The 24,769-nt window shown below is 37.5% G+C and overlaps 2 protein-coding genes and 2 long non-coding RNA genes across 4 annotated transcripts; 1 reads left to right on the top strand and 3 right to left on the bottom strand.

Moving 5' to 3' along the window:
* The first annotated feature begins 4,137 nt into the window (after nt 1–4,137).
* Nucleotides 4,138–20,025, top strand: LOC122527783 (bone morphogenetic protein 2-A). Its single transcript, XM_043652282.1, has 4 exons — nt 4,138–4,200; nt 5,499–7,502; nt 13,597–13,717; nt 17,908–20,025. Exons 2-4 carry the CDS (start codon nt 6,576–6,578, stop codon nt 18,738–18,740), a joined length of 1,881 nt encoding a protein of 626 aa, XP_043508217.1. The 5' UTR covers nt 4,138–4,200; nt 5,499–6,575; the 3' UTR covers nt 18,741–20,025.
* LOC122527786 lies at nt 10,780–13,632 on the bottom strand. Its single transcript, XR_006306409.1, has 3 exons — nt 13,621–13,632; nt 11,701–11,851; nt 10,780–11,111 (listed from the first exon to the last, which is right to left on the bottom strand). It is a non-coding gene; the product is annotated as an uncharacterized LOC122527786 (long non-coding RNA).
* On the bottom strand, nt 14,172–16,140 carry LOC122527787. Its single transcript, XR_006306410.1, has 3 exons — nt 15,300–16,140; nt 14,513–14,663; nt 14,172–14,363 (listed from the first exon to the last, which is right to left on the bottom strand). It is a non-coding gene; the product is annotated as an uncharacterized LOC122527787 (long non-coding RNA).
* A 258-nt stretch (nt 20,026–20,283) lies between the features above and the next one.
* LOC122527782 (nucleolar GTP-binding protein 1) lies at nt 20,284–23,068 on the bottom strand. Its single transcript, XM_043652281.1, has 8 exons — nt 22,840–23,068; nt 22,492–22,766; nt 22,185–22,422; nt 21,853–22,095; nt 21,516–21,767; nt 21,164–21,442; nt 20,810–21,088; nt 20,284–20,710 (listed from the first exon to the last, which is right to left on the bottom strand). Exons 1-8 carry the CDS (start codon nt 22,885–22,887, stop codon nt 20,411–20,413), a joined length of 1,914 nt encoding a protein of 637 aa, XP_043508216.1. The 5' UTR covers nt 22,888–23,068; the 3' UTR covers nt 20,284–20,410.
* Between the last annotated feature and the right edge of the window lie 1,701 nt (nt 23,069–24,769).

The following is a 24,769-nucleotide window of genomic DNA, read 5'->3' as shown; positions in this document are numbered from 1 at the left end:
TTGGAGGAGTTTTTAATATTTAAATACTAAATTAAATATTTAAGAACGTTAGCAAAGTATATATTTGCAATTGCAATTCTCCCGAACCAATTGATCAAATCTTGTTTTTTTTTTTTTAAATATCGTGATTATGAAAGAAGATATTGAGGATACGTTTGCATTATGTATTTCAAGCTTCAAGCTAAGTTAATTCTTTTGAAACTGTAGTAATATAACGATCAGACTGCAGATTTTAGAATATAAAAATGCAGAGCATGCACACGACATGCGAAAAATATATAAAATATAAAAATCATCTAAAATAAGTTCTTGCTTATGTTCCATTTCTTTAATTGCATTCATATGAAAAAATATGAAATTATATAAAAATCCGCAGTCTATAATAATAATATATCTACATAATAATTCATTCAAATTTGAGAAAGAAAGCAATTTTTAGAGCAATCAACAATACCAGAAATATTAATAATTGATAATAAAACGTTGAAAGGTCCTGTATTGTTAGCCTCGAAATCTACAAGTTCGTTCTATCGTTGAAAGGATTTTCAGACGAAGCTTCGTTTCGAAGAATGATAATTCGACTCACGTCGCCTCACGGAGCGCCTCAAATTTTAGAAAGCGAGCATTTCAAAAAGAGAAGTCAAGAAGAGGAGAAATCGAGCAGGAAGAGTAGGAGGTGTAGGAGAAGAAGGAAGGTGGCGGAAGAGGGAGAATTCCTTGGTGGTGCGATGCATCGTATCATAGTGCGCGAAAGATGGTACGGGAAGCTCTAGAAACCACGGGTATGCGTGGTTTCCGCGGGTAATCGAAAACGCGTCGACTTTCGAGAAGACCCATCGTGCACCATCAAACGCTGGTATTCTCGCCGCGTTCCTTCGTTCCCACGTGGTGCGATTAGCCTTCACAAACTTTTCGAAACATTCACACGTCTCGTATCGTTGGATACATAGTTAAAGCGATTTAATACGATTCGATTCAATTTGATCGAAGATTCGATCAAAGAACAGACGAGAAAGAAGGAGAAAGAGAGAGAGAAAGAGAGAAAGGGAGAAAGAAAAGAACAGGTTGAAATTGGAGAGATCGTTTACGACGTCCTTTACGTGTTACGATGACATGGCAGTAAAGAATTTGCTTGAGAAAAATCCGGAAGTACGGTTTTGAAGGCTATTCGCGGGACAATCGCTGGTTCGGTCTTGGGAACGGTTCGAGCCACGTTGTCTCTCAAGTTCGTTGGACGCGAACGGGAAACACCGGTATGGGGCTTCTTTATTTTTAACGCGCGATTCATCGGCATTCTCATGTAGGATGAAGATATTCGAGCGGAGGTGGTAACGTACATGCCGGTATCGATACCAATGCCAATGTCAATGCCGACAGTGATGTTATAACGACACGTTAACAATCGACACGGTAGCATTCATCGTTAACGAAGAATGAAGAACATTTTCGACATAACTGGCGCCGAATTATCAACGTCGATAATATTTACAGAACGTCATTTTGATTTGTATCATTATCGTTACCCGCAGGGGGAAATGTTATAATGAAAGATGAATGGTATCGAGATATGCATATTCTGATGGTAGTAATTTTTTTTATGGACAGACACGTAAAAGTTATGTGAAAGTCAACTCTGATTTTTTAAATGGAAACATATGTTATGTTTCAAATGTATTGATGTACCATGCAGCTTATATTCTCTGTTTAAAAAAAAAATGTATTGAAGAATTATTTATTTCAGAGATATTCAATTCAATTTTAATACATTATATAATACATTATATGAGAGACAAGGTTAACATAAACACATTTGCACATTGCTGCGAGTATTTCCTTTTCTTTTTCTTCGTTTTTTTTCTTTTGATAAGTCAAATTGCTTCCTAAATTAATAATTTCTTAGCATATATACTGTCGAGCTGCATTTAAAAATATACGATTTTATTTAAAAAACCAAAGTTAGTCTTCGCAAATCCTTTACAAAGTAAAGGCACGTAAAGGATTAACAACCTGAATCATTCAGCTTACGTTGAAATTAATAACAACCCGAACCATTCATCTTACATTGTAACATTTCTCGCTACGGATAACGATAATGCCATAAATCAAGATGATAATATCAGGTGAGACACGATCCTATATATAATTCAGAATTTTCCAGTAGCGGAATTCCTCGAAAATAGCACGAGGAATCCCTCGTTACTCGCTACGAGGCGCGTTGCAGCGGTGGCGCGCGTAGGCCGCCGATTGTCGAAGGAACTCCGCTCACAAAATTGGCTTAGTCATCGGCGTATTACGGGATATTACGGGGTATTAGCGGGAACGACCGGCAACGACCACTGCTTTCGAGGAGGACACGCACGAGGGGCAAGCAGGAAGGACCGGCCGTCCCCAGTATTCGTGAATCATACTCTACCTTGCGAGTCCGCCACTTCCAAGAACAAATAACGCGACGTAATGCTGTGCGAGGTAAACCGAGGAGGTAGGAGCATTTAGCGAGGCGCAACGAGGCAAGACAGGATGAGACAGTGAAGCTAAAGCAAGCGTGCCGCGCCATATGAGAGAAGCCAGGACGAGACGAGGCATGAGCGGAGCGATATGACGAGGAAGGGCGCATGTTAAACAGGATAGAATAGCATTCTTGTCTAAACTATCGCTCATCTCTCTTTCTCTCTTACTTGTACAATAGCTTATGAAAGTATTTTGAACATTTTCATACAGAACTGTTGCATGAAAGATTAGCACTACACGTATATTTTTAATTTTAACATTTCGAATTTAAACATTTTGAAATTTCGTTAATGCATTGGTACTATGCATAAAATAACGGGACTGGCGTAATTATGTTGTTTAAGATTTGAAAGCAAATCTGAAAATGTACAGAGTGCGGTTAAAATTTACAGTAGTAGGAGACTATTTAGTGCGAACGTGTATTTAAGTAAAAAGGGACTACGTGCATTCTCAATCTTAAGTATGTATTTTATCTTAAGCGTAGAAGTATGTTAAAGATGATTCCATCTCATGATTTCTATAATATATTTCTATTATAATATATATAATATATATAATATAATATAATATAATATAATATAATAGATATATACAATATAATATATATAATATAATAGCTATAATATATTCTATTATAATAAATTTCTGGTTGTAAATGTTACACGCCATTATGGCGCCAATTAATAAAATTTGCGTAATATTTTATATTACGCGCGTAATGTCTCTGCAGATGACTTACTGTAGATTTACCATAATTTTTAAAGCTCGAACTCAATACAATAAATTGAATAATTAATTGTTTAAATTAATTAATATATACTGTAATATATTTTTTATTTTCAGATTTGTTTCAAACTTTACCAACACTAATATTATTAACAAAATATCAAAATATTTTGTTGAAAGACGTCTACGTATGTTAAAATACTTTCGCAATTAATTGTATTTTTCTCTCTCTCTCTCTCTCTTTCTCTCCCATTCATACGCGAAAACTTTCTCTCAAGTTGGATGAATGATAGAGGGATGAACGACGTCGTAGGCTTGCAGAGAGATCCTCTCTCGGATGACGCGTCGACAGCCACGAAAATGCGACGTGGCCGTTGCGTTACGGTCACGCCAACTTTTCATTCCACGAAAAAACGTGCAAGCCTCAGGGAACACGAACGCGCGTCTCTAGCGCGAATTCGTTTCACCGATCAATCGATTCCCCGAAATCGCGAGCAGCGTTTTAACTCCGAAGGGTAGTCACTCGTACTTCTAAGGTCGCGTGCGTAAACGGTTAGCATGTACGTCGACATTGCAAGTCGCAGTTTCGTCTGCGCAGTTTCCTTCCATCGAAAGTTTCGGATTAATTAGAAAAAAATATCGATTGTCTCGCGACCGGAATATCTTGCATCATAAAAGGGAACTCGTCGGGCATTCGTCGTTTACAGGCGACTTTTGACCTCCCAAGCGATTATTCCAATCTCTTGGCCGACTGTCTCTCAATTTCCTCGTCCGACGTTGTTCCATTTAACGGTTCTTCCGGTGATAAGGAATTACGGACTTAGGCGCCGCCTTTGCTTCTGTCACACGCTCGCATATGCCACGTAAAAATTCATCGCTTACCGATCTAAGAACGTAATTCGCGTGGAATCCAAGTACTCTTGAAGCCACAATCCTTTAGGATCTGCATTCTGGTGAATACGCAAGGTGATAGTGCACGTAATATCAAAACAGATTTCTGCGTGCCACTAAACGATATCACGGAATGCAATCTGTGATCTCTGAAAATAAGATACGTCTATATCACTGCTCTTTTTTAAACTGTTGTATAACACTTGCATATCTTATTACAATGATGCAGTTTTTGCATGCTTGTCTATGTTCCTCTTTTTTTTTACATTAGATTTAGAAACAAGTGAAGACTGTAGATAAAAAAGCACGAGAAGTCACATTTTTTATGTTTTATTAAACAATAATTTTGAGGTTCAATATGTTGTCAATTAGTTTTACAGAAAAACCGTCTTTCCATTTGATTTTGTAATTAAATTGTAATTTTGATTTTGTCACCATCTGAAAAATTTCAGAAACATTAACATTATTATACGGAAAATGGTATTGTCAAATTACACTAGAATTCTTTTCTTTGACTGTTTCAACCTGTAGTCTGATATAAAACTTAAGAAAAATGGATTTATCATATTTCAAATATTATAATTATATTTCAAACATTATAATCAAATAATTAAATAGTAATTTTCAAATATTAATTATTAAATTTCGAAGCTATCAAAACTACATTTATTCATGAAAGTATTTCAATATCTATAATAACCTTTTGTAGAAATGTCATTAGCAATAAGTCATGATAATTTTAATAAAGTTGAAACAAGTTGATCTAAAAATATACATAGACGATACAAAATATTTAATATTTCATGGAAAACACCAAAGTATTTAAATAGTCAATTATTCATTATTATATTAACAAGCATTATATCAAGTATGATCTTAATTCAATGAAATCATCTTCAATATCGTTAAATGTTTAAGATGATTATTCATATTATGCATATATACGTTTATAATTAGACTACGAATGTTTATGCAATTTTGAGAAATTTGAAATTCCAAAAATACTTACATAATTATATGTAATATATACAAAAATATATAAGACACTCAAAACAGAGCATTTGTCATGATATTTTATAAATAAGACAAATTTCCATTTCTTTGATTGTAGATATTTATATGAAGTTTATGAAACATTATATCTTAATTATAAGATATAAAGTTGCATAAACGTCTGTAATCTGTTTACACTAAATATCTTGTAATTTTTACGTTTATACTTTTATATTTATTTGAAATGTTACCTACATAATCATAATAATCAAGCCTTATTACTCGTAATATATCAAAATATTTTACGTAACACACCCAGCGTACATACATGAAAATTTCCTAAATTATCCAAATGCTTCCTCTGAATCTCTCGGATTTAGACGTGGTCGTGTTGATGAAAGACCGATGCTTGGAACCGATGGACAACGAACACGAGACAATGTTGTCAACAGGGGCTAACAAACGACAGCAAGGATAGCAGCAGCAGTGGTTGCGATGTCGAACTGGATGTCGAGAGAAGAGCAACCAGACGACTGGCGGGGAGTAGTAAACGGGATATATACGCGAGTGCGTGTTGCCGAGTACGGTATTCGGTAGTCGACGCGCGACGTTCGAACGGAGCGGGTCGTACTTTCTCGTCCCGTTCCGTCTCAACCTGGCCTGGTATCAACTAAGTTCATCATTTACATACTACCAATAACGAAGAACCAGAAGAGGAAAGAGGCGTTCAGAATCTACTGAGAATCATCGATCAATCGTAAATGTTCGATCGGTCTGTGTTTTAAGATGACCGCCTCGGCACTGTCTCCTTTACTTTCCTCTCATTCTCTTCGATCCTTCTCCACGTTTGGTTCTGTTTCGTCCACGTCAACGTCGTCGTCGTCGTCGTCGTCGTCGTCGTCGCCGTCGTTGTCGTCATCGTGGTCGTCACCGTGGTCGTTGCCATCGCGTAGGAAGAAGAAACCAAATGGGTGGACGATCTATCGTGGTCGGTATTGTCTGAGATTATGCGATTGAATCGTCGCGTGGCAGAGCAACGAAGTGCAAGGAAGTGAGGAAAATCGAATCGGTTCGAATAGCAGCCGGACTGTCATAGTATTTGAGAATCGTGGAAACCATCCAATTACTCATTTCACGCGTAACATCGATTTTCGAGCGATTCGTTGGTACGCAAGTTTCGGTTGACATGCTGACTGATGCGTTCAATGATTGACCGAGAGTCAAGCTAAAGGGAACGACATAAAGGAGGGTAACGAAAGAGACAAAAAACCGATCGAAGACGAATAAGGAAGAAGAGTCAGGAGAGCAACAGAAGAAAACAAAAAAAAAAAAAAAAAAGAAAGATATAGGAAATTAAATATAGAACCGACGCAGGAGAGGACGATAGCGACGAGGTGCTTCCTAAGGCGGAGGTACCCCGGTGGATCGGGTTTAAACTCGTGGATCAGGAGCCGGCTATGGGAAAGCTGGCAACGATTGGTCGACTCGTGACCCGTGACAACGAGGAACAAGAGGCATCGGTGTGGTTGCTCGAGCGGAACGGCGCCAGTTCCGGTCGCGCTCTCGTCGCGGTCCCTATTGGCGGGATCGCAGTTTGTAGCGTGATAGTGCCGCAAGTTGGATCGAAAGCACCGACCGGGGTGGCCGGCCGAAACACGTTCACCGGCACTGCTCCGAGTTGCTTCGAGAACAACGCTGGAAAGAGAAGGGAGGATCGTCGAAGAATAGTTGGAATTCAAGAGGCGACCGACGACGATTTAGATTTTCGATACGTCGTCGAGACGGCAAACGGCGGCGACAACGGCGAAGCCGGAAGAGGTAGCACGGTGGTTCGCCTCGAGAGTTCGTCGTTTGGTTCCTCACCGTCGAGTCGAGAATCTAAATGGTGGCTGGACGACGTCGTTCGGGATAACGGAAGAACTGATAATATTGTTCGGGAGTATTGTTCGAGAATCTCCAACGAATGGTGTCGTGTGTCGCGTAAGAAGTCGTTAGATCGACGAACAATAGTCGAAGGGAAGAGGTGTGAACGATGTCGTCGACGTTGGCATCGACGTCGGTGGCTGACCGGAAACAACGAATCTTCCCGTCTGTTTGGTATAACGACGACGATCGTGGCGATTGTGGTGGCTGTGGCGGCGGTGGCGCTTTGCGTGCCGGCCGCGTCGGCCGTGCCGATGCTGCCGCGAGAGAATCCACTCTCTCGAACCGGTCCTCGACACGACCTCGACCGCTCGACCGGTCTCGAGGACGTCTACGAGGACGCTTTCCGAGAAGAGGATCGACCAACGACGGGGACCGTTCTCGACGAGACTGAGCTGGATATTATCAGAAGGAGCATCGCGCGAGGTCTTGGTCTCAAGAGGATACCAGACCCTTCCAAGGTGAGTCGTCTCTCGCTTCTCTCTTATCCCTGCTTCTCTCCTCCCTTTCTCTTTTTTTATTTTTTTTTTATTTTTCAATTCGCTTCTGCTTTTCCCGTCTTTTCTCGTATTTCACTGAAACGTCAATACGAATACAGAAACGGGCACGGATACGGATGTCGATGTCGATATTTCACGTGGCGACGTCTCGAGTCCGTTGGAACACGTTGCTTGTGCAATCCGTCTCGTGATTTGGTAATTAGCGAATCTGTTCTGTAAAAAGTTCATTTAGATTGTTTGAACGAAAAGAGATGATTATTATTATGAGAGTCTATTTATTTAATAAACGAGATACGAAAGAAAGGCTTGCGTTTCTTTTTTTTATATATTTTGTACTAACCTTTTTGTATACTAATGGACACATTTATTTCTGTACATGGAATGCATAACAATAACGTGAGAAAAACGTGTTGAAAAGTGAGAAAGAAAAAAAAAATGAAGAAAAGTAAAGACAGATAAAAATTTTACGTGGGAAGAAAAAAAAAAATTAAAAGAAAGCAGGGAATAGCGACGGTGGTGGTGACGGTAATGGCGGCAGTCAAGTTTCAGAGAAGGTAACGAACAATGAACGAAAAAGAAGAAAGGGCTAAAGGGATAGAGACGATACGAAAGTGGGGAACGGATGGCCAGGAGTAGGGTAGGAGAAGAGAAAGGAAAGCAAGGGAAGGGAAGTAGGGAAGAGAAGGGAATCAAGTCGAAAGGAGTAACTCGACGACGGGGAAAGGTGTATGTGTATGTATACCGAAAAAAAATCGCGTGTACAATGATGGTGCAAGTACTAGTACGTAAACAATGGCGAGTCGAAGAAACGTGGGTGGTCCGTGTTGCCCCACTTTCGCTACGTATGCACGAGCACGTGCGCATTCCTGCTAGTATGCAGAACCGGCTGTCCACGTGCGTGCGACGACAACGCTGCCACAGGTCCGCTCTATTCAACTCTTCTTTCCCCTTCGTTTCTCTTCGCTTTTTTCATCTCGTCCCTCGCTTTCACCTACCAATGAAGACGTAACCCATTGCCCACGATAAAACTTCGACTTATCGGGGTCATTGGACTATCGATACAATCGGAATAGGTTAAATCGTATTAAGCCGACTTTCAGCTTACGGAAACCAGCGACTCCTCGTTTAGATCAGCCACGTATATAAACGCTTGAAATAATATTTAAAATAAAGTCACTTTTTAATGAAAAATAAGATGAAATGGCAATTTTGCAACGGTAAATTTTAAAGGAATTTTAAAATAAAAAATGAAATTATATAACAACTTGGCCAATAAAAATATATAGAGGACCTTAAAATGTTATTTCAAATCAAGTGAATGTTAAAGCGTTTTTCAAGTTATTTATATTTAAGGAGATGAAAGGCTAGTAATTTGACTTGTAAAAATAAACGCAGACTCTTGAAATAATATTGTAGTACGGCGAAGTAAATAACAGGTTTGCACTGGTAAAGTGGTTTGAAGTTGCTCGGATTCAAGTAACTTGACTGATCTGGACGAGCTGATCTTTAATCCCGCTACATTCTTTAAGTCACTTTCAACTGAATCGTATTTTTGTATCATTAAAAGAAATTTCAAACATGAAATAATCATTTATTAATAAATATACTGTGGATGTTCATGCATTTATACATTTGATATATTATATAAAATATAAAATACAGATTATGATATTTACTTTATTTAATAAATAAAATAAATTTCAAGCCAACTTCACGTCTACAATTGCGTTAATAGAAATACACAGATTACTTATTAACACCCGTGATTATTGGTTTCAATATTTCATTGAAATCTTTTTAAGATATTAAATATTTCCTTGATTATCAAAGTGAAAGCATGATTCAGATGTGAAAATTCGAGGACCGCCAGAAATGTTAAGAAATTCGTGGCAAAGTGACGAATCATGATCGATCGAACGTGATTGCAGAAAGCGAAGCGAATGGAATCTTGAGCATAATAAATGCAAATTCGGAAAGTTATGTGAATGTTCGCATCAGTCAGCGGGAAATCCCCAGGCGACATGAGACGATCGATCGAAACGGAACTGGGGATTGTGATAGGAAAATAGAGGGAAAGGTAAGAATGGTGATTTGGTCAATGACGACATAATCGATGGAGATTTCGTTTCTGATCTTGAAAAGAACGAAAGCAGGAGAAGAGATAGCGGGAGTAACGTCTGCGAGTAACACCTGTTGTCGCAGCCAGCGACTATAGCCAGCAGGTTCGCCGTTACGTGTGCACGCGATAACGAATGTCGATTCCTGGCCGTCCTCGAAACTCGAGGACATCCTCGAGAGAGTACGCGAGCCTTAAACGCAAGCATCTACCTATGTATACATACATGTAGGTATGTACCTCTAATGCCGAGGGGAAGATAGAACCAGTTATTTTTCTAGTTTTCTGGTCTTCACATTCCGTGCGCGCACAACACACACACACACACACACACATACATATTTTCTTCTTTTATTTCACTTCGCGCGTATCCATCCATCTGTTGACATTTATATCCAGCTTCGTTGTTTTTTTTTTTAATAAGACGAAAGAGCGGCGCAACTGGAGAATAATAACCAGACGAGAAGCAGCGACATCTGAATGATAGGATATGTTCAATTAACTTTCTTTTGCATTCGTCGCGACAGATTAGATACGATATCGCAATTATGTGTCATACTAAATTAAACTTCTCCTTTGGTTCTGGCAACGTGTTAGGAATTTCCATTCATCAATGGGATTTCCTTTGTAAAGCTTAAGTGACATCTCTTTACATTCCCTTACATTTTAATCCGAATAATTTAATAATTTCGTTTAACAACTTGGAGCTACGAAGCTCAGAAGTCACGATCGTTTAATTCTGTTCAATCAACTGCGATTAATTCACAATCCATAAGAATTTCATTTAGCGAAGAACAAGATCGAATAGATCTAACGACCAATTACAGTTCGAAAGTCGAAAATCGCGAATAGACATTTGCTCGCTTAACTTTTCGCGACTTTCACCAAGATAGATGATCTCGACCTCGAGAATGAATGATACAGCGAGATTCGTGGCGGTTACGGTTGATACTGAAGAGAAAGCCGTAGGGAGAAGAATGCGGTGGCATTGACTCGCGATCGAGCGTGTTGAAGACCAATATCCATCGAAATCGAGTTCGACGGGAAACATTTGAATCTTGAACACGATGACGCGCATTCACGCCGCGTAATTTCGTCGAGCCCTCGAGCCTCGAGGCAGAGAGGCTAGGGGTAACGCGAAGAATGCGGCTTGACTCGTCCGTCGATACACCTAGACGCGGTGTACGCCGCTTGCGAAAGATCTTTCTTCGAGACACAAGTGTGGGAGGCAAGCGAGGTTGCATACGTGGTTGCGCGAATGTTTCTTCAAGGTCGTCCGCATTTGCAGCAACGTCACCCGACGTCATCCATGCCCTCGTTGCGCACGTACATACACTTGTTTCGAGTTTTCCTCCCGAAATAGCATCCATCTTGCAAATAGATCTTCGGTCATCGCACTGACCACGCGGTTATCCATTCGTCGATATTCTCACCTAAACTTGTACGTCGCCGGCCTAGATTGAAAATATCATTGAAGTAAGATTCTATGGCAATATAAGATGAAATCAGAAATATTAAAATTGTGTTGTTGACTTTGTTTTCCGAGATGACTGTGAGTTTGAATATTTGTCAGGTAGACATGTGTGAATTTGTTTAATCTCCAAGTCGACAAAAGGTGTTACTCTATGTGCGAAAATTATTTGAGAATGTGGAGTAAGATTTCTCTTGTTTAAGACTTCATTTCTGAGAAAATCGAGTACAAAACGAAAATATTACATATTCCGCATATTTGGCTTATTTTTGCAAACAGAATAAACTCCTACCAATTGTCTATTCCTGCATATTCATTCTACAGATTCATTCAACATGTTTTCAAATCCAATTTTCTTTCAAATGAGATCTCATACGACGAATTTAAGTCGAAGAAATATAAAGAATGAAATACGGTCTACGGTTAAAGGGTATCAAGGTTCATAATTCAAGTACATACAGTTTCTCATCAAGCTTGCATAAATTTTTTCAAAGAAATAATACATGACCATCGACGGAAGTAATTGCGTTTTTAGAGCTTTTTCTTTTTCACGCCACACGATCAAGACTTACCGCATACTGAAGTAACCCGTATGCACCAAGTTTCCTTGTAATTTCGTTCGTCTTCGAGGTTCGCGTGATCATACTGTCCCAAGATGTCTTCTTACATCTTTTCATTTCTCCTCTCTCCGTTATCCACTCCACTCCCTCCCCCCCTCAGCTCCTCTTTTCTTTACGCTCTCCTACCTCTTTGCAAGTAGAAATATCTTCGAGTTTCGTGATGGCCATTGAGCAAGCGTGCGCAAGCCGTGCCTAGCTACAAACCAAGACGAAAGACTAACGAACGCGACACCGATGACCGACACTGACCGACCTTTCGAACCAGTCAAGCGGTTGCACACGAGTCAACTCGCTTGTCGGCAAACGACGTCTCGGTTTCAATGGGCAGTGAGTGAAACCACGCGTCTCAATCCATTTACCATTCGCCACGCGAGTCCTTCTTTTCGATGGACTAACGATCTTGCACAGTGCATTCCACTCAACGAGATTGTATCTTCCAGCATTCGGCTTCCAACTTCGAAATCTTGGCAAAGATGCTTAACATCTCGGATGATGATACGGGATCACTGTCTCGACAAACCGGAACTCGCTCGAATCCCACTAATTAACCAGTTAAATGAGTCCGTACGTATGAGACGCATTAACGGAGGCGTACGTCGCGTCTGTATGTCTCTGCTTCACGACATGATTCATCTTTAACGACACGATCCTCCCAATATCCTGCAGCCTCCTTTCCTTCAATCTCTCACGATCTGTGAAGTTTATATCATTTGTTAAAACGTCCTCCCATTTGTTAATCGTTGCGTTGCGTTATGTTGGCCGAGTTCGTGCGTCACCCCATACCGCGTGCCGCTGGAGCCGCGCAAACCGGTTAATTTTACCGGAAACGTCTAGCGTGTCTGGACTTTCTCACCATGGAAATTATATACCAACATCGCGACGGCGGGAGTAAAGTAGCGAGGGATGTGTTTCGAGTGGGACTCGAAAATTGCAATGAGGGATGCTTGAGGATGACAAAGGGACCTGAAGAATAGGAAAACAAAATACGAAGGGGGGTCAGAGAGCAGGCGGGGGAAGAAGGCGAATAACGAGCTGCGACGAGACAGAGAGAGAGAGAGAGAGAGAGAGAGAGAGAGAGAGAGAGAAAGTAAAGAAAGGTTGTTGAGCCGCGACGTTGAAAAGATGGCAGACACTATGTATTTCAGTGCCTCATCCGCGAAGCGATTATCACGTTTGAAGATCGATTTTAATGATTCGTCAGAGCGTGCAACTCTCGTTGAATTTTTCCATAAATCATTGGGATTTTGATTGTCACGCAGAGATTCTATCGCATGTTTCATACAACTTTTTACTACCGATCTTCCTTTTCAAATTGATTAATGGAACTACACTATCTACAATTCTTTCAATTAATGAACTATCTCGTATCTGTAAGATCTCTAAGATTCTCACAGTCATTTTTTTCATTGTCAATCAAAATTATATTTCAGACACAATTAAACGTTTGTGTAATATCACGAGTACGTTCAATGATTATAAAAAGAATTTGCACATATACTTCTTTCATTTTGAAAGTATCATATGAAAATATTACATACATATGGTAATATATTTAGATCACATTAACTTAATAAATAATTGTTACAATAAATACAATGATGTGCAAATACTTTTCAGCCACTGTATTGCATATTTTCTTTGCTTTCACCAAAAATTTCTATAAAAGTTACGTAACATACCTTTACCCACGCTTTGTGTCCTTTTGTGTATTTTACATTAACTTTTTTTTTATACCAATGACACGTTACTCTGTATATGAAATAAATAAATAAAGTATAAATAAATTTTCCTGTATCAATTTGCCTGTCACTAACTCATACATTCATACATTCATCTTCCTTTTCTCAGGCAAACGTCAGTCAAGCCGAATACGAAAGAGCACACAGAGAGTACCTGATGAGATTGCAATCGTCACTCGACGAGCAAACTTTTGGAAGCAAGAAGATGCTACACGTGTTTCCTGCTACAGGTAACCAGAAATGCTTGATCGCGTGTCGAGACATTCTCCTTCGATCTCGGATCGTCAGTACTTTAGTCGGCTCCAGAGAACTCGCAATCTTTGGGAACGCAAAATATCGTACGATCTTTCTGAAAAAATATACATGCCCACGCTATAATTACTACTTGTGTAAACGTCGAGCCTCCTAGTTTCCGCCAGTTCGGCAACGTCGAGATTTTACCAGACGTATCTGGAATCAATCCGTATCGAACTAACCGCGATTATCAGTTTTTCGCGTTAACCTGTTAACAGTGAAGGATAAATTAATTCATCACTTGCTAATTTCTTGAATATAATGATCCCTTTATTTAGAAATTATTATATTTCATTGTTATTGTTATTTATTAAAAAGTTTTGTGAAAATTATAATTTGTTATTACGTAGGTTTATCTCTTTTTTAATATTCTTAGAAATTACTTTCTTCACAATCATCATATTTATTAATTGTAAGTAAGTGATATAAAAATCAAAGAATGGACAAAAATATACTTATCTTTTTCTCGTGTATTCCTCTAATGATAGTCTTATATTAATGTCATGTAGATCCATTTCATATGATTACTAGACAATCATTGATATCCAAATTCCGATCAATTTCTATTTAACGATAATTTTTCTATAAAAACAGTAATTCACAAAATTTTTGCGGAGAAATAAAATTGACCTAAATTAAACTAATTGAAATTACTTTATTAAGTTGTAATCTTGTGAGTTACTGAAAAAATATGTATGGAAATATTTTGAGACCAATTGAAACAATGTTACCTGATCAAAATAGTACATCAAATAATTTCTATATTTTTGTGTGCATCCTATCCAATTTTGTATCTTTAAATTTAACGTCCACAATTAGGAGATGACCTAATTAACTTTCATTCTTCGTCCTCTTCATTTTCCATCCTTATTTATGAGTCATCTATTTAAAAATTAAAAAAAAATATATTAGCCTATATTATAACTAATTTGAAAATATGAACAAATTTTAAGACGCGAAATGTTTATTATATTTATTAATGGATAATATATTATCTGCACTTTTCTTTAAAGGTATTTGTAATTTCTCGTTTGTAATTTCTTACTTCCATCAAAAATTGTTGTCAGTTTGATGCAAGATACTCTTTTACAACTTCGAGATTCGTTATAAATTTTTTACAACTTGCGTGAGTTGAATTTTTTTACAACTTGTTTATTTTACAACTAGCTTGTTTATAGCATTTTGTAGTGGTTGAAATAAAGTGAAAGAATCTGTTGGTACTAAATTTAGAAAGTAAAACGAGCAACGCAATAATTCCCAATTATATTATTTTAAATATTTCATCCAACGCTTTTTTTATACATATACACGCGGCTGATCATTTTTATGATAAACTACCGATGATTTCTATTGATATTCCAATGTTATAATATTATTGTTAACTGTAAATTTCAGTAGTTAATGTTTGATTTTATCTCGGAAATTCAAAGTGCACAATAAGAAACACATCACTCGTGTAATGGACTTAATATAAAGGAAACGATTCGCTTCGCTCAATGCGATTCCATTTCGATTTACCTCGGTTCGATTCGACTTGATCAACTCGATCCTCATTCTATTTTCTTCACTCCCGTTTTCCGCTTAAGAGACCTCGACGAGGGGCATCTGCGTTATTATGAAACAGAAATTCTGGCCGCCACGGAATGCCGAGCTAACGAATTCTCGAATGTAATAAGAACTAATGGTCGAAGATCGATTTCTCGACAACTCTTACGCGAGTGACTTTCGTCGTTCGATTGTAGATCGCCGACACTATTAAAACCAAGCTAAAGCTTTCCTTACTGTCGTCCTTACTTACGTTCTCGCCACGAATCTTGATCATAGAGACGCACCGATTCTACGAAAACTAGCTAAAAATATCATAAAACACTATTTATAAAAGATATATATACGAACCGGAATATTTTAAGTAGCAGTGTGGTGCAAGGTAACCTACAATCGATGCGAGTGAAATATTCGAAGAAATCGTCGAATTTCCGTTCCGTGACGGAAACACGTGGGCTCTTGCTCGATTACTTACATAAACCGAAACTACCAAAATATCACCAATTCCTAAATTTCTCTTCGCTTCGTGTTATTTCACAATCACCAACAATTCGCCAATCGCGGCAATTTTTTGCTCGTACATTTGCTTGATTATTGACTATCGATTATCGATCAGCTACAAGAACTATTTCAAAATATTCTTTTACAAAAAAATAGTTTTAAGATTCAATGTAAGTTGTCAATCAATTGTACATTGACTTGGCAGCTAAAATGTATCTCTTCAACTCTTTCAAAATTTTGAAAATGACATTGCAATATTGAAAATATTGTAAATTTTAATGCATAATCATTCTTCAAACGTTACCTTCTTAACTGCTTTTAAAAAAACTCATATCTCTATATCTAACAACTTCTTTTTTTTCATCTTTTAATCACGGTCACATTAAAATCTCTCTGTAAACTGATAAATAATAAAGTCAATAGAAATCCACTTATATTTTTCTCCTGCGATCTTCGTACACTCTGTCATCGAAATTCTTGCTGTTGGTTCCCGTTAATGGTACTTACTATGATAATCATAACGAAACCGTTTCCTTCTATTTCCAGTAAAGTCTCTTTCATTCCTAGAAAAATAAAAACATTACTAATTCTATCTCGAATCGTTTGTTATATATGTAGCATAAATGGTCGAGATAACGTTCGACTTGGACCGTTGCTCATTGGATATCGTTTGCCGACATACGACATACATGTACTCAGATAACTTTCTCAATCTGTTTCGTCGTGTTTTTACGATTATTCCTGACAGATTTATTTCCTAGGACCCGTAACGCGAGCTTCGTATTACACGATGTTTTACGACTGCTACCGAATGAGTCAATTCCATCGTGTGACACGATTGTTGGTCGATATTACGTTATCAAAACGTAACATCGATTAACAATTTCCCAATTGGAAAGATCGAATGTGAATACATCGAATATCAATAGAACATACCGTACTTGCATCGAATTTTAATATTAAAGAGATCCACATACGATCAGTAATATTGATCTAAACAATATGCAAATACAATAATATTAGATAATTCCACAAGTAATGCACTTTTTCTGAAAGGCAATTCGGAACAATAGAAATTGTTATCAGAGTTGTTATTCAATATTATAAATATTATATCTTATAATATTAAAATAAAACGCTTAGTAGAAGAAGACAAAAAATTACGAGAATCACTGATCAATTGATAACAGTGAGTTTGTTATTTTCATCTAGAAGTTATTCGAATAAGAAAATCAACGACCGAATTATACTTGCATCGAATTTTAATATTAAAGAGATTCACATACGATCAGTAATATTGATCTAAACAATATACAAATACAATACAATAATATTAGATAATTCCACAAGTAATGCGCTTTTTCTGAAAGGCAATTCGGAACAGTAGAAGTTGTTATCAGAGTTGTTATTCAATATTATAAATATTATATTTTATTAAAATAAAACGCTTAGTAGAAGAAGACAAAGAATTACGAGAATCACTGATCAATTGATAACAGTGAGTTTGTTATTTTCATCTAGAAGTTATTCGAATGAGAAAATCAACGACCGAATTATGAAATAATCTAGTTGCATATTACCAACAATATTGATCGTATATACGGCTAAAAACAAACGACAGTGGAATCGAAAATTAGATGCATTCGCGAAGTGGAGGAAAAGCGACTCCAGGGACTCGCACGTACGTTAACAAATTACCCGGGAATTTAATAATTCGACTAATTAGCCAACGAAAATGGAACGGACGAGAGTTTGTCGTTCTCGTGATCTCTAACCGGATACGCGTGAACGCGTCTGTTCTATTCTCATAGGCTTGTTCGCGGCATTCCCGCGAGTCCACTCTCAAATCTATCTAAACACAAGTTCGGTTAAGTAGATAATGGCGGCGAGAAAACTGGAAAGATGAAAGATAAAAGAACAAGTAGCTAAGAGCTTAGGGACCGTGGATTCCTATTCAGCAGCGACGTATCGAGACGAAGGTGGAACATAGCGAGAAGAGACGATTCAAGGCTTTCGTTTACGTAATCTAACGCGTTACGCATTTCGATTCTTCATACTGATTCGTTCGTGATTGTTGCAGAATATCCTGGAAACGAATCGAGCCTGCTAGCCGGGACAAACGGAAAGGAAAAATCTTGTCGTCATTGGCTGTTCTTCCCCGTCGAGGTTCCCGAGAAGGATCTGGATCAAGCGTCGGTGGATCACGCGACGCTGCGATTACTACTTCACGGGCCGACGACCGATCACTACACCGAACGTTCCGAGCTGGAGGTGTTGTTCTATCTTCGGATATCGTCGTTTCGTCGTTCAAGGAAGTTGATCGGTCGTAGGAAAATTCAATTGCACGACTCCCGAAATCCAAGGTGGCTCGAACTCGACGCGACTCAGGCCGCTTTCTCGTGGATCGAGACGCCGCTCGAGAATCTGGGAGTCGAACTGGAATTTATGGTCGACAGCGAACCGGTACCGCGCACCTTCTCCTCGCCAGTTCTCAACGTATTCACCACGACGTATTCGGGCAATGGTAGAATGAAACGTTCTTCACCCAAAGATGTGATGTCCTTGCACAAAGGTCGCCGGACAAAATGCAAAGGTGAGAGTAAGAAGTGTTGCAGACACGAGCTCACCGTCATGTTTAAAGACTTGAAAGGCTTCGAGTTTATCGTTTATCCAAAAACTTTCGACGCTGGATATTGTAAAGGACGATGCCCGCCTAGGTACAATCCAGCTCATCATCACGCCCTTCTGCAAAGTCTGCTGTGGAAGGAAGATAGGAAAAAAGTGCCTAAGCCATGTTGCGCGCCGAGTAAACTCGACGAGTTAATGATCGTTTACTTCGACGAGAACGATACTACACAGTTGAAAAACTCGTACTGGAAGAACATTCAAGTACTCGAGTGCGCTTGTTCCTAAGAAAAGAAAAGAAGAAATAAAAAGGAAATACTTTGTTCTTTCTTTCCGAACGGACGAGTCGGCGGAACGATTGACTGTGTGCGAGCGAATTGTCAAATTAGTGTACATGTGAACGAATAACAAACGAGTGAATGGGAGTGAACAGTAAAATATACACGTTCGATCGAAACGACACAATAATACGGGCTGCGATTAAAAACGATGGTAACAGAATGTGGATTTTCATGGTAAAGGAACAAGGGTTTTCATAGTCGCAGACGGCTCACCAAAGAATCGTCCGAATATTGTTCGGTTGTGTTACTTTTTCGTCGTTTCTTCGCGACATACCGAAAACACTTGCTGTTTATGTATCACGCGAAAATTTCTTTTCCCGTTCGACTCCTTGTCCTCTTGGCATTTGCAAACGTTTCAATCGACAAAACAGTTGTTCGTGAAACAAACGTGAAATTTAATCGTATCGCTGATCAACGTTCGATTTGACTCGACTCGAAGCATCGTCGAAGGTCCAGGCTCTTGATCCAGACTTTCGCATTGACTGTGATACTAAAAGATATCTTTCTGCTTGTAATAATCATATTTCACACTTTCATTTTTTTTATTGCCTTATTTCCTCCTTTCTATCTTTTATGTAGTCTTTCTCTCTGATTTCTTCTTCTTAGTTTTCTATTTTAATACGAAAGAATCAATGTATAGAGACATTATCGGAAAGAAAGGAAAACCGCAACAGCAATATTTCTATTTAGTGTTTATCTTAAATGGAGTCAACCGGAACAATTTGACTGCTTGTACTTCACTGTTCGATTAAATATTGAATGGTAAAAATTGTTAATTGTCTGTTTTTTTCTTTACTAAAATGTTATCAAACGAGTCTTCAAGAAATTGTGCTTTTTTTTATGAAATATAAACTTTGTATCGAGAGTTCAATCGAAACTTTGTAGCAAGACTAAAATTTGTGCGCGGCAAAAATCTCGTGTGCGCTCCTGCAAATATGTATAATATTCATAAACTATTGACTATCAGGAGATTCTTCTATTTCGCCTCCGACGTAAATGTATGAATGCATAACCGAAATTGTAATGGTCTCATTGTACTTTGACCAAAATGCGTTCTTATGTCATGTATATCGTTTGTTAAATCAATTTCGATCGCGCATTATAATGGGCATCGTAACCTCGCGTTACATGTATTGTCTAATTGACTACTATCGATGTAAAATAAAATTTTATTCCTTATTTATAACGAAATAATTTATGAATGATCTTTATTAAACAAAACGATTCTTAAATTTCTGTTTATTTCGTTCAATAGTTCATACAAAAATTGGAGTTACTCGGTTTTCTAATGCAACAACGATATGAAACAACAGTTGCACGATGCGACATATTCAGATACACGGGAAAGAATATGAATCTACAAAGAAGGAAAACTTTACCGTAGCATGTAAAAGGTTATCACGTACGATAGCAATAAACTTTCGCTAAATACGATGTTACTTTATGTAAAAAGTCAAAGGTCATTAAATTATGCAATCCAAGACGACCCATTCATGTAGTTGCGTTATCCACGAGTTTAATTAACTCTTTACAGACATTGTTATAAATGTTACAATATTTTGTTTCTTCGCACAACAAGAATCACGTAACAAAAATTGAAAATAACGACGTGAAATATTATCTTCTGTCAGTTTTGCCGACGCCTCGTTTTCCCGAAAACAAATGTTTTGGCATTTTCGTGCCGATGAATCGATCTGCTTCTCCCTTCAATCCTTTCTTCGCTATCTTTTTCTTCAAAGCTTTATGCGCAATGTTCTTTAATTTAGTCTTCATGGCAGAATCTTTCACACCCATTTCATCTCGCGCAGGTCTTGAACTACTTCTAGCTCTTGATTGAGACTCAGATTGTAGTCTCATACGTTTCGCAGCTGGTTGCGATAGTGATCTTGAACGTCCTCTTGTCTTGGTGAAATGTGCCTATTGGAATTACATAAAATAAATTATCATATACGCGAATATTTATGCATTTCATTCTGCTCCATATTATTATTTCTTATATTTCAACGCGTTACTCACGTTTTCAGTGTTTTCCATATCGATACCTAAATCTTCCATTTGTCTTTTCAATTTCGATACCGATCTGTCACGAAGTTTGACCATTGCTGTGCGCGGCATTACAGGTTTTGTAGAAGCCTTCTGTATTCGGGCTTCGTCTTTCATAATGGCCTTCTTTTCTCGAATTTGCTTAGCCATTTGCACAATATCGCGCATCGTATCGGACAACTGGGGCACTTTATAATCGTACATTCCTGCTTCTTCACGTAGCTGTTCCTCTCTTTCCAGTTCATTTAATTTCTATCGAAAAGGGTAAAAGTAAGGTTATGTTTAACTATCATCCGTGCGCTTTAAATAGATGAATATTATACAAACATCAAATATATCTGAATCAATATAATCAGCAATATTGTGTCCTTCCCAAATTTCTGGGATAATATCATATTTTTGATCGCCCTCGATATCGTAGTTCTTCTTCAAATCGAGCACATAATCATCTCCCATTTCTTCCTCCATTTCTCGTTCTAATTTTCGTTTTGCTTTCAATCCTTCTCTCCTCTTTCTTAAAACGCTTTCAGGAATACAAGGAGCGCGAATCTTTTCATCCCTCGGTACCGGTTGTGCAACATGTAAACGATTAAGCAGTCCCTCTACCTGTAATCATAGATGTTCAAGAACTCAAGTCAATGCTTCAACACTTTCAGTTATACAAAAATATTCAATTTACCTTTTTCGTCCTTATCTTCTGATCAACACGGAAGGCTAGCAGACGTTCACACGCTTGTATTTTCACGTCCATTACACCAAAATCAGTAATCGTACTCATTTCCAATACTGGGACATCTTTATCCTCTAATGATTTTAAAAGTGCCTGTTTTTCATGTGGAAGTTCTTCCAGGTGTAGAATATCCACCTTATTTACCACAACTGTCAGAGGCTTGTTAACAAACAGAGGTTTGATGGATTCGAATAATTTTACCTAGAAGACAATGGTTCTCCTGAATCATATTAAAATAAAATTCATATATTGGCAAACTACAAAAACAGCTAAGCCAATATTTTACCTGTTCTTCTAAGCTGTGACCACATTGTTCCGATATATCACAAAAATAAAGTACAGCCGCTCGTAAATGCGCAAGTGCAGTTATTGCCTGCATTTCTATTACATTTCTTTCTTCAAGCGGATGATCTAAAATTCCGGGTGTATCAACTACTTGCCATCTTAAATATTTGTAATCTGTATGACCAACATATAATGACTTTGTAGTAAATGCATATGGTTGAACTTCAACATCAGCACGTGTTATCTGAATAAAATATTAATCAATATTAACTTAGTAGTTTACATTATTGCTTCCATGTAATATGCTGATAGTAATTATTAAAATCAAATTACCTTGTTAATGAAACTGCTTTTACCAACATTTGGGAAGCCACATATTATAATGGTACGTGTATAAGGATCTATACTAGGTAAACGAGCTAAATGTTGACGTACTTGTTCTAAATACGCCAGATTTGCTGCTTGCCTTTTCATAATAGTCGCCATGCGACCTAAAGCAGCTTTCTTCAATTGTTTACATCGGTATAGAGAATCTCCATATTTCATTAAACGGACATAATCTTTTGCAACGCTATTATGACAATACATGTGAATATACCACTGGGAGAATATTTGAATAATAATATTCTAATATACTTACTTATCAATTAAATGCCTTGCTATGTTTATTTGACCAAGAGCTAATTTGTAATGATCTTTATCATAAAGAACGTTCATTAAATCAGCATAAAATGGATGAACATCGTCTAATTTAGGAAATTCCTGTATGATTTGAGACAGTCTGTCATGAAAGTTCTGTTGCGTAAATTTCACTTTACGCATGTAAAATGCACGTATCCTTGCAATTTTATAACTTTTGTGTACAACAGTCGGGGTTTTGCGTTGTGTCTTTGATAAGATTATATCAATAAAGTCCTAAAAAAGAGAAACATTTATTAAACCAACTGATTTAATTACCAAATAAAAAATTGAAAACACAGCTACTAACCTTTGCGGTGGGTACAACCGCGATTTTCTTAAAATTGTACAGCCCCATTATTGCGTTCTCTTTTTAGTTTATCGTTTTAATGAAATTTGAAACTCAACAGAGTTTAAAAACCTATTTGACACTGAACTAAACGACTAATTACAAAATAAAACATCTACAAAATAAAATTAGCAACGTGTACAGCCAAAACGGTCTATGAATACTTCGTTTTGATTCCGATTCCAGCGCTCTGGTGGCAAAAGTAAGAAATTAAATAGTCAATGGCTGCAAATGCTCTTTTGCATAGATCTATCAGAAAGTACAAATATGAATAGATATTGCATCTTACGGAGCTTCGTGGCTCGTGATCTGAAATAACAAAATACTAAAAAATCACTAGTTTTTTAGCGCCCTAGACGGTGAGTTGAGGAACTAGCGAATACACTATACTAGTAATATGATTTTTGAGAACCATTACAAAGGTGTTAAATATTCGATACTCAAATGTAAAGTTCGTTTGTGATTATACCAATTAAAATGGCATAAGCAAAATATTTAATTATATATTCTGATTCCAAAACACAAGATTAATATTTAAAATTATTCCATTTTTTATTATGTATCTATATGTATGTCAGAAAGAACACTATTCGCGTTTTACGAATTCATCAATTCGTTTTCTGTTGAAAACGATAAAATCAATATTTATAACAGGATTTCATATTTATTGAAATATACTAAAAATGGCACTGATACTTAATCAAAAAGGAGATATAGAATAGGTCTACAGCATTTTATCAAATCATATTGTTGGAAAGAGTCAGAGCTGTCAATCACGAAACCTTCTGGCTCAAACGATTAACAATTGTCTGGGTAACCAACACCAGAAAACAATGTAACACCAGTCTTTAGAGACCCATCGGACAGAACGCATTAATTCTACAGTACATAAATAAGTTATAGAAATAAAAATATTAAAAATAACACATATGTTTTGAGAAATATGCATTAAAATCTAGAATCTATGGTCTTCTACAATATTTAAAAATGTACTATACATTATCATAAAATAATTTTACATAGAATTATAGAAATAAACAACCTCCCTAAAAACATAACAAATACTTTAATTATGTACAAACAAAATCGCGATTGTCACGAAAAATAAATCGTGATTCCTCTTTTTAAGATATACGCTCAAAAATATTTTCCGAAAATGTTAAACATTAGAAACACAGCTGGGGATTTACCGAACAATCTCCACAAATCATATGTTCTCCTCATACAAAATCTTAACTTTCAGTCAGAAAGGCTCCCGGTTTTCAAGATATTCGCACATAAACAAAATGTTTGGACAATCTGAAATATCAGGAGCACATGTAGCTCTAGAGTTTCGCCACCTTCGCGAATCGTATGGACTACACATACAAAATTCGAATTTTCAGTCAGATACTCGTTCGCGAGATATTAAAGCATGAAGAATTTTCGAAAAACCTCTGTATCAAGAAAATCGCTGAACGGAGGACAATGTCGCAACATCTCCACCAAACTCATGCTCTCTTGATACAAAATTCGAAATTACAACCAGATACTCCTTTGCATTCACGAGTTATTACAGCTTGAACATTTTTCCAAAAACCAATTAATCACGAGAATAGATTGTTGAGTCCTTCGAGTGCAAGTTTCACACACTCGTACAAGCCGCAAATGGTTATGCGAGATATACCAGATAAAACATTTTTCGAAAAATCGAATTATCATGAGATCCGCCAAGCGGCCGGCTCTGTCGTGCCACCTAATGGAGTATCATGCTCTCCTGATACAACGGCAGAATTTTCAGCCAGAATTTCCTTCTCCTTCATGAGTTATACCTGTTTAAACATTTTTCGAACAACCGAATTATCAGGAGATCCGATCAGTGGCCGCCTTTGTCGTGCCACTTCTTCGAGTG

This window comes from Frieseomelitta varia, unplaced genomic scaffold (assembly GCF_011392965.1).
Source record: "Frieseomelitta varia isolate USP_RPSP 00005682 unplaced genomic scaffold, Fvar_1.2 scaffold_231, whole genome shotgun sequence".
Classification (NCBI taxonomy): domain Eukaryota; kingdom Metazoa; phylum Arthropoda; class Insecta; order Hymenoptera; family Apidae; genus Frieseomelitta; species Frieseomelitta varia.
Note: the sequence above shows the minus strand (reverse complement) of the source record. Positions and strands in the feature narration are given on the sequence as shown.